The sequence below is a fragment of the Haliotis cracherodii genome, unplaced genomic scaffold, assembly GCF_022045235.1.
Source record: "Haliotis cracherodii isolate W230 unplaced genomic scaffold, xgHalCrac1.p SCAF_5, whole genome shotgun sequence".
NCBI classification, from domain to species: domain Eukaryota; kingdom Metazoa; phylum Mollusca; class Gastropoda; order Lepetellida; family Haliotidae; genus Haliotis; species Haliotis cracherodii.
Window position 1 is genome coordinate 33309157 of NW_027266308.1, and position 13641 is coordinate 33322797.

The 13641-nt window shown below is 42.4% G+C and overlaps 1 protein-coding gene across 4 annotated transcripts in view; it reads right to left on the reverse strand.

The window, feature by feature from the left end:
* The window catches only part of LOC139444373 (ral GTPase-activating protein subunit beta-like), a 75511-nt gene that overhangs the window by 32915 nt on the left and 28955 nt on the right, over positions 1-13641 (reverse strand). For all 4 annotated transcript variants that reach the window (XM_071225340.1, XM_071225337.1, XM_071225338.1 and 1 more), the window contains 8 exons: positions 8981-9219; positions 7332-7587; positions 6837-6992; positions 5787-5990; positions 4923-5152; positions 3525-3670; positions 2658-2761; positions 391-519 (listed from right to left, as the gene is read on the reverse strand). In XM_071225340.1, coding sequence (XP_071081441.1) covers positions 391-519; positions 2658-2761; positions 3525-3670; positions 4923-5152; positions 5787-5990; positions 6837-6992; positions 7332-7587; positions 8981-9219 — 1464 coding nt within the window. The remainder of the gene's footprint in view (positions 1-390; positions 520-2657; positions 2762-3524; positions 3671-4922; positions 5153-5786; positions 5991-6836; positions 6993-7331; positions 7588-8980; positions 9220-13641) is intronic.

Genomic DNA, 13641 nt, shown 5'->3' on the forward strand with positions numbered 1-13641 from the left:
CTAAAGGATCACTTCAAACATGTACTTATGGCTTTGATATGCTAAGGGTTCCCACTTGTACATAAAATGAAATTTCAAGTCACAGAATGTTATGCCAAGGGCTGATAGTAAAGTCACCGGTTTAGCCGAGAATGTTATAGAGGCAAATGTACCTTGTTGGTAGAATTTGCAGATAACTTCATTTTTAACTGGCATTTTTGTAGACACTTTAACAACAATATACTTTGCTGGGTGTGTTATATTCTCTTAATATACCATGATGGTCGGCCCTTGTTTTGTAACCAAGTCTATGGAAGTGGCTACTCTGCTATCAAAATTAGACAAGACTAAACTTTGTATTTGAATTGCATCATTTTTAGAAGACCCATGAGTGACCAATCATTGACTGACCCAGTAGCATCTGCGTGTTGCCGGAGTCTGTCTCGTTGAACAGGGCCTTCTGCAGGAGGTCAATGATGCGAGTCTTGAGTGAGATAAAGGACAGGCAGTGGTCGGGCGTCTCAGGGCTGGACAGGATGTCTGTGGGAAATATGAGCGATAGAGTGCGAGTGAGCAATGTTTTATCTCAAGTTAGCAATGTTAGAGCTATGTCATGGTGGCTTGTAAATAACTGTGAATGAGTCCAGCAATGATGCACACATATTGTTTAGAGAAAATGAAAAGGAGAGGTGGAATCTTATTGGTCACTAACAGGGACATAGAAGGGACATAACTCGTAACTGCCACTAGTGGCGCTACGATCGTGCCATGAAATTCCAACCTAGTTTGGCAACTGGATTTTTTTAGTCAGTTAACTCCCTTGCCTTGGGAAGATGAGATTACTGCGGACCAATTTTACATGGAATCCAATCAAAATAATAAAACAAAAACAGCTGCTCCTCTTAGAATAACTTTGATGACAAGATTTCCGTGTTGTAGCAATGTTATTACAGAACACTGCAGCGCCATCAATAGATCAACAATTGAGCACTATAAGCAGCCTGTCATAAAATGTGAGGTTATTGAAATGTGTAGGTAATAACACCAACTCTTAATGATTTCACTCATAGTAAATTAATCTTGTCGGCACAGCTTAATATCGGCGGAATACACATACACAATAGCTGGCCCTGAAAGCAGTTTTCGAAGGCCCGTGGCAGGTAGATCTTGTGTTGGACCTGTAGTGTCAAAGTTGTGTAGGCCTACAGTAAATAAAGCGTCTTTATTTTCTTGTCACAACAAGCTGCCTGTTGCCAAGAGGGCCTGAAGAGTTTAGTCAGGGCCTGAAGAGTTTAGTCAGTGCCTGAAGAGTTTAGTCAGTGCCTGAAGAGTTTTGTCAGTGCCTGAAGAGTTTAGTCAGTGCCTGAAGAGTTTAGTCAGTGCCTGAAAAGTTTAGTCAGTGCCTGAAGAGTTTAGTCAGTGCCTGAAGAGTTTAGTCAGGGCCTGAAAAGTTTAGTCAGTGCCTGAAGAGTTTAGTCAGTGCCTGAAGAGTTTAGTCAGGGCCTGAAAAGTTTAGTCAGGGCCTGAAAAGTTTAGTCCGTGCCTGAAGAGTTTAGTCAGGGCCTGAAGAGTTTAGTCAGGGCCTGAAAAGTTTAGTCAGGGCCTGAAGAGTTTAGTCAGTGCCTGAAGAGTTTAGTCAGGGCCTGAAGAGTTTAGTCAGGGCCTGAAGAGTTTAGTCAGTGCCTGAAGAGTTTAGTCAGGGCCTGAAGTGTTTAGTCAGTGCCTGAAGTGTTTAGTCAGTGCCTGGAGAGTTTAGTCAGGGCCTGAAGAGTTTAGTCAGTGCCTGAAGAGTTTAGTCAGTGCCTGGAGAGTTTAGTCCGTGCCTGAAGTGTTTAGTCAGGGCCTGAAGAGTTTAGTCAGGGCCTGAAGTGTTTAGTCAGTGCCTGGAGAGTTTAGTCCGTGCCTGAAGTGTTTAGTCAGGGCCTGAAGAGTTTAGTCAGGGCCTGAAGAGTTTAGTCAGGGCCTGAAGTGTTTAGTCAGTGCCTGAAGTGTTTAGTCAGTGCCTGGAGAGTTTAGTCAGGGCCTGAAGTGTTTAGTCAGTGCCTGAAGAGTTTAGTCAGTGCCTGGAGAGTTTAGTCCGTGCCTGAAGTGTTTAGTCAGGGCCTGAAGAGTTTAGTCAGGGCCTGAAGTGTTTAGTCAGTGCCTGGAGAGTTTAGTCAGGGCCTGAAGTGTTTAGTCAGTGCCTGAAGTGTTTAGTCAGTGCCTGGAGAGTTTAGTCAGGGCCTGAAGTGTTTAGTCAGGGCATGAAGTGTTTAGTCAGGGCCTGAAGTGTTTAGTCAGTGCCTGAAGTGTTTAGTCAGTGCCTGAAGAGTTTAGTCAGTGCCTGGAGAGTTTAGTCAGGGCCTGAAGTGTTTAGTCAGTGCCTGAAGTGTTTAGTCAGTGCCTGAAGTGTTTAGTCAGGGCCTGAAGTGTTTAGTCCGTGCCTGAAGTGTTTAGTCAGGGCCTGAAGTGTTTAGTCAGTGCCTGAAGTGTTTAGTCAGTGCCTGGAGAGTTTAGTCAGGGCCTGAAGTGTTTAGTCAGTGCCTGGAGAGTTTAGTCAGGGCCTGCAGCTTCTTAAGTTTGTTTGTTCCTGATGGCAGCCTGCCAACATTTGGGTATGTCAGACTGATGAAGGATGGCCTGATAAAGAAGACAACCAGTGTGGTTGTCAGTGGTGAGTTGAGATGTAGAGGACTTACCTTTGATCTCCAGGTCCTTGAAGTGGAGAGGCAGACACAGCATGGACAGCAGCAGATGGACGCATGCTTTCCTCAGTTCCACATAAGGAATCTGCTCACACAGTCTGTGGCAGACAAACATTGTCATACGATTATATTCATTCCATTGTTTATATGCTACATCCTGTATCTAACATCCTTGTTTCTGGGTAGTAGCACAAAACCATCTAATGAACTCCCATACTTTAAAATAGGCTTATGATAGTCATAGCGCGAATGTCACTTTGAGAAGGTGGGCCCAGGAGCAAATCTCTAGGCATAGAATGGAGGGTTGTATGTACTATTTGATGTAGACATGACAGTGATGGCTATTATTCCCTACTTTTGAATTGATAATTAAGTGGGACTCAGGGTTAGAACTAAACTCAAAAGCTTTACAAGCCCGGGTATAGAAAAAAAGCACTTGTAATGTTAAAACAATGGGGAAATGTCAAAATTTGTACTCGCCTGCTACAATTTGTACTAGCCACAGGATAGTGGGCTGGTGTCAAGTTCTAACCCTGGGATTTGTTACCATTTTAACAGTATTATCTCAGCAGTTTAGCATAATGTGTGGGGAAAACCCAAAATGATGCAAGGTATATACTTTTACCACTTGAGAAACAAATGATACCTTGAGTCATAACCAAGACGAACCTGGGATTCAAACCCATAACCATTCAGTGTTTCAGATTGGTTCATTGACATTGCCTCATTATCATCCAAAATGTCCGGAAGAATTTTTCTTAAAATTTGGCAATGATATCGAAGTATGTTCTATAAAAATGGAGGAAGGGACACTAATCTGTCACAGGCTAAGAAAGGTTACATGTGAAGTACCCCACTCACTTGAAGTCTGGCTGTGTCTTTGTCAGGACCAGTTCCAGGGCATTGAGGATGTACGGCACCAGGATCTGTACCCCTGCCAGGTCGACCCGCAGCAGGTCGCAGGAGTTGAACAGGATGTTGGACAACACTTGACCACTGATCAAACCCTGTACACACATTTTGTCAGTATCACTGATGTTCCTCAATGGCTTTGGTACAGTTTGTATGGATTTAGTAGGGATTCATCAGGTGAACGACAGCGTATTGTTAAAAGTATAAAACTCGGCAGCATGTTATTAGGCTAAAAAAATAAAGAAATGGTTCTCAGGCAATTACTTTTGAAAATATAGTGCGGTTTGGCAGTGTCTTTTATTTTTTTCCCTTGTACAAACTAGTACGTAACCAAATAAACAGTTGTGTACCATCAATCTGGGAAAGGGCCTCCATACATAAACAAGCATACAAACTCCTATTGCCGCCATGACCATAACGCAGGAAGCGCAGTAAAGGAGTGCGCATGTAAAGGGAAGTGACTGCATGCTATGTTGGATCGTATGTTTTTTAAGCATTAGGATTTTTTTTTTTTTTTTAAAACATTATGATGATGCAGATTGTGCCTGAGAACCAAGACTATTATTTTTTGTAGCCTTACACTTCACTATCAGCATCATAGGTGCTGACATGGTCATGATGATCATGAACATTTTCACTGGTATCATTCATACTGCCACATCATAGTAATCACCATCATTATATATCTATAATGCTTGGCATAATCAACATAATAATCACCACAATAACCACTTCGTGCATGATATCATTCCTGTATGTTCCCTATCATCACTATCATCATCAATGTCATTTTCACTATCAACACTCATAAACATGATTCTTCATGATCGTCATGATTATTTCTTGTCAACAATGTCACAAGCACTGCCTAAAGCATTTTTCTCTTGCCACTGAGCCTATCAACAAATTGTATTAAAAACACCACGTAACTTCTTCAATATTCAAAGGGAAGTAACTCTTTGAATGGTCATTCAAAAGCTGCTCCAAGATCAGTTTGTTCATGTGTTTCTGATCACTCTACTGATCATTGTTTTATGTCATGACTTCAAAAGAATATATTTTGCAGTTCATTCCTATTTCAGCCATCAATCCTATGGTTTGAATTTTTCCCTTTGTCCATGTAACCACTGTTTTCATCATTTATGTCCACATAACAATAATCATCATTTATACTGAATAAGTTAGGGATCATGGATAGTTTAGGGGATATTTGCATGAAATTGTGTGCTCAGTTTTCACTACAAATAAAATATTAAAATAAAATTTCATGACCCCTAACGTCGTTTGTTCAGTATATAATCCCCCATTCTACAACGACAGCTACTGCACCAAACTTCCGCCACTAACCTCCTCTGTCTGCAGGCCATAGTACATGATAAGATAGAACCTAGAATAGTAGACGGGCAGGATATCCTCCCTTGTTTTGTGAGCACAGAATATCCTACAGAGGGCGCCGCAAGCCTCCGCGCGGCCTGCCTCGTACGTGTTGTCACTGGTCAGCGATGTGTCGGAGGGATCAGCTGATGTAGAACTGTGCTTCGACTCTATGAAGGAGCTGGTACGACGCTGGTTTTTATCTAAGTTGGAAAGGACATGACTGAGATTCACAAATTGTGTAGAAATGTCTGGTGGTATTTCGAAGTGAATTACGTATTAAACATGTCTACTCAACGTGAGGAGGATACTCTTCTGTGCACAGTCATGGCTTACCATAAACACAAATCAGTAGGTTCCTATTTGAAACTTTCAAGTTGCTCTTGTTTTGAGGAAAACAATTTCACTGATATATTTTATTGGAACCTGTCTTTTCATTGATTAACTTTTCTAGAAGTGGCAGTCAAAGACAGTGTTCCACTATGACACAGAGGTAGTTCAAATGCCTAAAACATGAAAACGTAACATGGTGCACTCGCTTGGCTTTTTTGTAAGTTTATTTGTTGTTTAATGCCGCACTCAGCAATATTCCAGCCATATGTCGTCTGTCTGTAAATAATCAAGTCTGGACCAGGCAATCCAGTGATTGAGAACTTGCTTGGCCTTGTATGATCTAACTCTTGATAAAATAACACCTCAATAATGAGGCACTCTCCATTAGCAAGCATTATCATTTATCCATTTATCCATTTATCCCTTAATACATAGTGCACAATTACTTAATTTCCATCATTTAATTTCACTTTCAGTTAATATAGTTTAAATGGCTGAACTTACGTTTGGTAGCATGCGCTGCGTGGAGCTTTACCCCTGCAAGTGAAGCATCAAATAACCAAGCTCCAAACAGGTGCAGCACACTGTTACATGAGGGACGTGTTGGAGCAAACGGAAAGCGACTCCCCAAGGAGAGTCTACCCATGCTACTGCTGATTGGAGGGGTGGCCGTCTTGGGTATTGCATTCTGGGAGCCCTTGCTTGACCCTGGGGACAGAGACAAAGGAGAAGTGACAGAGTTTGCATGTAGCATTATTCCAGCAACACAATCATGGGGACGCTATAAATATGGTTGACACTTGTTGGGTGTGTGAGTGAGTATGGTTTTAAGCCGTTTTTAGCAATATTCCAGTGGCTGGGGACACCAGAAATGGGCTTCAGACATTGTACCCATGTCGGGAATCAAACCCAGGTCTTCCAGGTGACGAGCGGACGCTTTAACCACTAGGCTACCCAACCGCCCCAAAAACTTGTTGGGACCACATAATATAATAAGCATACGCATTAACCACCAGGCAATTCTACAGCCACTAAGGCAAATGTTTGAGCATTAAAGGTCAACTGGTTATTTTCATAAAAAGTGTCAACATATGAGTTTCTTAATGGGGAAGACTTTTGAAAATCATTCTGCATTTTTTTCCTAATGAAAATGTACATTAATTATTGAATATCCAAATTGAAAAACTGTATTAAAATATAGCTGTCACTCATAATTGAATGTTGTATATCTGTAGTCTTGTGAATGACCTATTTAATTAATTGATGACAGAAAATCCATAATTCATTGAATATCTAGACAGTAGTACAGCTACATGTGTATCACCACAGGAGGAAACCCAAAATGAGGAAGGTTGTAGACATTGACAACTTCGGTGCAACCAACAAACTCTTTCTGGTACTGACAAACCAAAGATCATCATCAAACTGGGACTTGAATCAGTGATCAGCTGATCTAGGGACTACAAAGGGGCACAACTTTAAACAGTAATTTTGGCACCCTACACCACTGGGCCACCCATGCCCCTGGATCATTTAGGAGTGTTCTTGGTTTACCTTTGCTGGAGAGGGTGCCGGTCAAGACGGACATGGGTAGGTTGGGCTTGTTGGTCTTGCGCTGCCCTGGGGGTGTGGACGGGGTGGCAGACAGTGCAGTGGAGATGATCAGTCCAGCCGCCATCAGGTTCTCCTCCTTCACAGACTGAGGAACACCTTCAAGGTCAAGGTCAAGGTTAAAGACAAGTGATGGTTTGTAGTGTCCAAGTCATACTAAAAGGCTGGGAGGCCAGTATGAGGTATCAATCGGTAACTTTAATGTGTGACCAATAGACCAAATGACTCAAGGTCAAAGCCTGGTCTAGCTCGCCATTCAATCACTTCATGTCTGTTCACTTATTCTATCAGTCAGTATAAAACATTCAAGAAATCATCTATTTTATGTCATATTCCATTTATCATTCTTGGGGCCTATTCACCAGACACTGATTGGTTTATTTTGTGTTAACTCTACATACCTTAAATTTAATTTAGAACTGAACACATTTAGATTACCTAAGAAAGCATTGACCATGACAGAGATGCCTCTCATTGCCTTGAAGAAGATGATAGGAAGCTTTAGCAGACACTCGTGATGACTAGGATCGATGACTGCCTCACTGGCCAGAGCATACTGAAGGAAGCGCTGTGTGTTGCTGATGATGTTCGGGCGACACAGGTCGACGGGGTTCTGAATGATGTGCAGGAAGCGGAACCAGCTCTGTGTGATGCATTCGTTGCTAGTGTCAGGCGGGATAACCTGGCTGTCCTCCTCACCTGAAACATCATCATCAGTCAAGACCTTGTTAATCTGGAAACCCACTCTAATCATCATCAGTCAAGACCCTGTTAATCTGGAAACCCACTCTAATCATCACCAGTCAAGACCCTCTTAGTCTGGAAACCCTCTCTAATCATCATCAATCCAGACCTTGTTAATCTGGAAACCCACTCTAATCAACATCAATCCAGACCCTGTTAATCTGGACATCCACTCTAATCATCACCAGTCAAGACCCTGTTAATCTGGAAAACCACTCTAATCATAATCAATCCAGACCCTGTTAATCTGGAAACCCACTCTAATCATCATCAGTCAAGACCCTCTTAGTCTGGAAACCCTCTCTAATCATCATCAATCCAGACCTTGTTAATCTGGAAACCCACTCTAATCAACATCAATCCAGACCCTGTTAATCTGGACATCCACTCTAATCTTCACCAGTCAAGACCCTGTTAATCTGGAAAACCACTCTAATCATAATCAATCCAGACCCTGTTAATCTGGAAACCCACTCTAATCATCATCAGTCAAGACCCTGTTAATCTGGAAACCCACTCTAATCATCATCAGTCTAGACCCTGTTAATCTGGAAACCCACTCTAATCAACATCAATCCAGACCCTGTTAATCTGGACATCCACTCTAATCTTCACCAGTCAAGACCCTGTTAATCTGGAAAACCACTCTAATCATAATCAATCCAGACCCTGTTAATCTGGAAACCCACTCTAATCATCACCAGTCAAGACCCTGTTATTCTGGAATTCCTGGCAAAAAATGCTTCCCCCAGAGTATTTCATCAGTTAATTGGTTCCTCAGGAACTACCAAATTTAAAACTTGTCTCCACCAAATTGAAATCACCCACATAATGAAGCATTTATCATTAACTAATACTCTTATATAAGCTCTTTCAAAGTGTAAAGCTTGACTAAACCTACCTCAAGGTTTGGTGAAATGGGGTTTAACGTCACATCCAAGATTATTGCACTTCTATAGTGACACGCATGCTTGTACTAGTCGGGACTAATGCTGATTTTATAGTGGTCGCCCACTGAGATACCATGCCACAGTTTAACATGAATACCCCACTCAGACACAGTATACTGACTCCGAGCTGACCAGTCCTTGTTTTAGCCCTTAATGCCGAGTGCCAGACAGGGTAACAACAAGTACAATCTTTTAATATCTTTTGGTATCAACGCAACTGGGGATCGAACTCCCGACCATCTTATCTCTGGGCAGATGAACTACCACTGGTCTCCTACCTCAAACAGAATGGAATCATATTCCTGAGGGAGTTTTTGGACTTATTTCTGAGTCAGAAGTCATAAGGAGCCATTTCTTAATGAAAACAAATGTTTGTCCCATTTCTACCACCACCTCACCAACAAGCAGCTCCGGGTAGTCGGGGCCATACATCATACGTATGATCCTGGAGGTGAGGGCATGGTTGATCTTGTGCCACTGTATCACCAAAGCTTCATGGTGGCGCCAGAACTGGCACATGTTGCGGAATGTCTTCCACAGCGACGGAGATGGGAAGCACTTGGAACACGCCAGCATCCAGATCCCAAACAGCACACTGAGTACCCTCTCACACAGGTGATCCCCGATATCATCTGCAGGTGTACAACGTCTTGTTATGTCGTGCACTGAGGAACATCAACTAACAGCCAATACAACCTTGGACAAACAATATTGAAATAATTCTACATCTTCTCTCCCATTATGTTAAAGTTTAGTTCTGCTTTTTCAGAAAAATATCAAATAAACATTTAATCAAATTAGTAGTGATGTAAGCGAATGTAACAGAATATATGAAACATTACACAAAATGAAATATTCATTGTCATATCATAAGGCTATTTTAAACTTGATATATATTCAAGAATGAAACACTAAACAAAGTAAATATTTCATACTTGTATTCTGGTTAATATGTTGTGTGCTAGCCGGCCAATAGTGAATTCATTCAGTGACTTTGTGAAATCGAAGTATTGTGATTCTGTGATGGTGGTGTGAGTGGGAATACATAAAAGATGTAAAAATTAACAGTCATTAAATAGATTCCACTGAGCTAGTGGACAAGATGGGTTTTTATGTCACGTTTACCATCAGTTCCGCCATCTGACAGCAGGGGAGGCCAATTGAGTGAGTGAGTTGGGTTTAACGCCACTTTTAACATTATAGCAGTTATATCATGGCGTGTCAGCTTAATGTGGGAGGAAAGCCCGAAGTGATGCAGGTCTCAAACATTTACCACTTCGGTGAAACCCACGAGCATTGGTATGGTGCTGACAAACCTAGAAACATCTGGGCAAACGTGATTCGAACCCACATAGGTTTCTGCATAGCGAATCGCAGCGCCTTAGATGACTGGGCCACCCCTGCCCCCAGGGAACACCAAGAAGGAGCTTTGTTCAATGTACTGATGATGGAATTCAAACCTGGGTCTTCAGGGTGATGAGCCAATGCTAAACAAACCCCCACAGAACTTGGAAAATGAATAACTATAGGCAGACATGGTAGATACAAGGACCAGTCAAAAGACCTCAGACTGACCAACATGTAGATGTTAGCGGTGAAACAATACATCGGTGCCCAGATGGATATGATACATGATAAATTGTTTTCTGTATCGGTAAAAGACGATACACCTGCTAAAATACATTATTGCTCATTTAATGACCCCCGTGGCTTTGTCAGTCAAAAATCACAAACCATGTTATAATTAAGTTCACAACTAAAAATAGCCACAACGAACAAGTGTCTACAGCTAGCTTTTCCTTTCCTCTAACACCGGACCACGGAGGGGTCTCCAGGCAGACGCTCTACCACCGGACCACGGAGGGGTCTCCAGGCAGACGCACTCCCATAAGATCACAGAGGCAGACTCCAGGCGAACACCCTACCACGAGACCAGGGAGGCGGACTCCAGGCGAACACCCTACCACGAGACAAGGGAGGTAGACTCCATAGGGGCGCTCTACCACAGGACCACGGAGGCGTCTCCAGGCAGACGCTTTACCACCGGACCACCGAGGCAGACTCCAGGTTAACATCCTACCACGAGACCAGGGAGGCGGACTCCAGGCGAACACCCTACCACGAGAAAAGGGAGGCGGACTCCAGGTGAACACCCTACCACGAGACCACGGAGGCAGACTCCAGGTGAACACCCTACCACGAGACAAGGGAGGCGGACTCCAGGCGAACACCCTACCACGAGACCAGGGAGGCGGACTCCAGGTGAACACCCTACCACGAGACCACAGAGGCAGACTCCAGGTGAACACATCACTACGAGACCAGGGAGGCGGACTCCAGGTGAACACCCTACCACGAGACCAGGGAGACGGACTCCAGGTGAACACCCTACCACGAGACCAGGGAGGCAGACTCCAGGTGAACACCCTACCGAGAGAGACCAGGGAGGCGGACTCCAGGCGAACACCCTACCACGAGACCAGGGAGGCGGACTCCAGGCGAACACCCTACCACGAGACAAGGGAGGCGGACTCCAGGCGAACACCCTACCACGAGACCAGGGAGGCGGACTCCAGGCGAACACCCTACCACGAGACCAGGGAGGCGGACTCCAGGTGAACACCCTACCACGAGACCAGGGAGGCGGACTCCATGGGGACACTCTACCACAGGACCACAGAGGTGGTCAGAAGTGACCCCGCCATATCCCTGATCTCCAACTTAGCACCGATTTTCTTGGGCTCATGAAACTAAGTCGATAGGATGGCTATTTTAGAGTCATGCCATGCAAATCAGGCTCAAAATGAGGCTGTGATGGCAATAGTCCAGGTATTCATCACACATGAATTGTAACATAATACTCTGTTTAATCAAGGAAGCCTGGCATCAACCATGTAGAAGCATCTGACCCTGCCCCTACAACTTCTGCACAGTGGGAGTTGACTATGACATGCCACGAAAACATACTCCTGTATTTCCCACTCAGAGACCCATGAGTGAGTCAGTGTTCCAAGACAGCAATACTCCATCCATAGCACTCCCATGCCAAGTGTTTATTTCATTTCTTAAATATTATTATATAAACTATATACAAAGGCTGAAAAAGATAAAACATTAATTCTTGTTTGCAAAACATTAACACGAGAAGCTGAACATAAGCAGTACTGTTCTACTCTATGCCTCTGTATGCACAGGAATGCAACATTATACAAAATCAATGAAAACTCACTACACTACAAACAAAAAAAAGTCTTAGTCCTAAGTTTACTATGATAATGACCCAATCATCACCATACAAACATGCAAGCACCAAACAAGCTCTTGTGTAAGTTATTAATCAATTGTTAGGAAACTGAATTAATGCCTCCTAGGATAAAGTTTACCAAAACTTGTCACATGATCAAGTCAGATCACATGATCAAACATGGTTCATGCTGCATCACATGACTAGTTTAGGCTAACTACAATAACTCAATGGTTACAACAATGTAACACAATTGAACTATTTCTTTTGATTTGACAAAATGATCCATAACATGGCCAATTTCCATTGATCAAATGATGTTAACTGGTTATGCTGATGTAACAGAATATTTCAAAATCACATATTTACAGTGGCCCATACCCGGTGAGATCATTTTCCCCAGTAAACCTCTATATTTGATCTCACCAGTTGAAGTATCTGGCGGCCGCCAGATAAAATATAGAGGCATACAGTGAAAAATGATCTCACCAGTGGCGGGTATGGGCCACCGTACATATTGGTTTGGTTGAAAATAAAGAATAATATTTGCTTGTACATTCTTGGTAAAAATATAGAAGCAATCTCAGCTCTACAACTGTCATAAAATGAATTTTGTAACAGGGATTTACACAGTTGTCATGCTCAGATTGTCTTGTGAACATTTAAATATTTTCTTATCCAAACAAATTTGACGAAAAGACAAGTATAATTCTTTAAGTGTGAAGTATTGGTATTTAAACATGAAATAAAAATAACATGTAAATACAAACAATAGCTTTTCACATAAAACTACATCAATACCTTAGCACCATTGTAAAACATATAGGACAACATGCACAAAACCATCATAACTACCAACTTTCGCATAGTTTAACAAAGGCTTAGAAATGTTGTTGCCACAAGCACTACGACTATCATGACTCCTATACTGTAACAACAGTCAGGAAATGTTGCAGTGCTCTAACTTTTGAAACTGCTAATCTCTGTCAAAGACTTACACGGCAGCAGTGCGACAACTACCACAACTCCAACATTGAAACAAAGCCTTACACATCATAACTACAATTTTTGTAAGTCCCATACTCTCGGGCTTACAATAATCAAAGCCATGCAGTTGTCGCAACTCCCATACTGTACAATAGTCGTAGCTACGATGGCTTTGTGTACGAAAGTCCTGCAACGTCACCAGACATGCTTCATACCACACACACACACACAACTACCATATTCTCCGTATTAAGCACCCTGATCCAGCAAGCACTTCTGGTCAACTTCTAGACCAATATGGACGTAATCTTGATAAGTGCCCCCTTGTATAACCGAAATTTATATGACAATAGGTATTTTCTTGTGCATATTACAGAGTTTTTTTCGGAAGACTGCAGCAGAGAAGAGCTATATAATTACCTCATAACTATTATCAAAAAAGGTTTAGTTTCATCGATATTTGAACTATGTTAGTTCACTACTGCTCGATCTCTGACAACCTAATGTTAATGGTTTTAATAAGTGTCTCCCCCTTGAGCAATTTTCTTAGCACCCAGGGCACTTATTACAGCGAATACGGTACTTCTACTTTGCCTGGCCCAAACACTGGAAGAGATTTTCTCATTTCTAATGCATTATGTAAATACTGATCTCTAGTTAAGTGAGTTAAAAAGAGAGACAAAGAATGGTACTTTACAGATGCTAGTCATCACAACTGAGTAGGACGTGTGTGCCCGCTGGAGTACCTAGACATGTGTTTAGTCACGTGATATACTGTTTAAGCCTAACAGACAAAAATTCACAATGACTCGATGGTTACAAG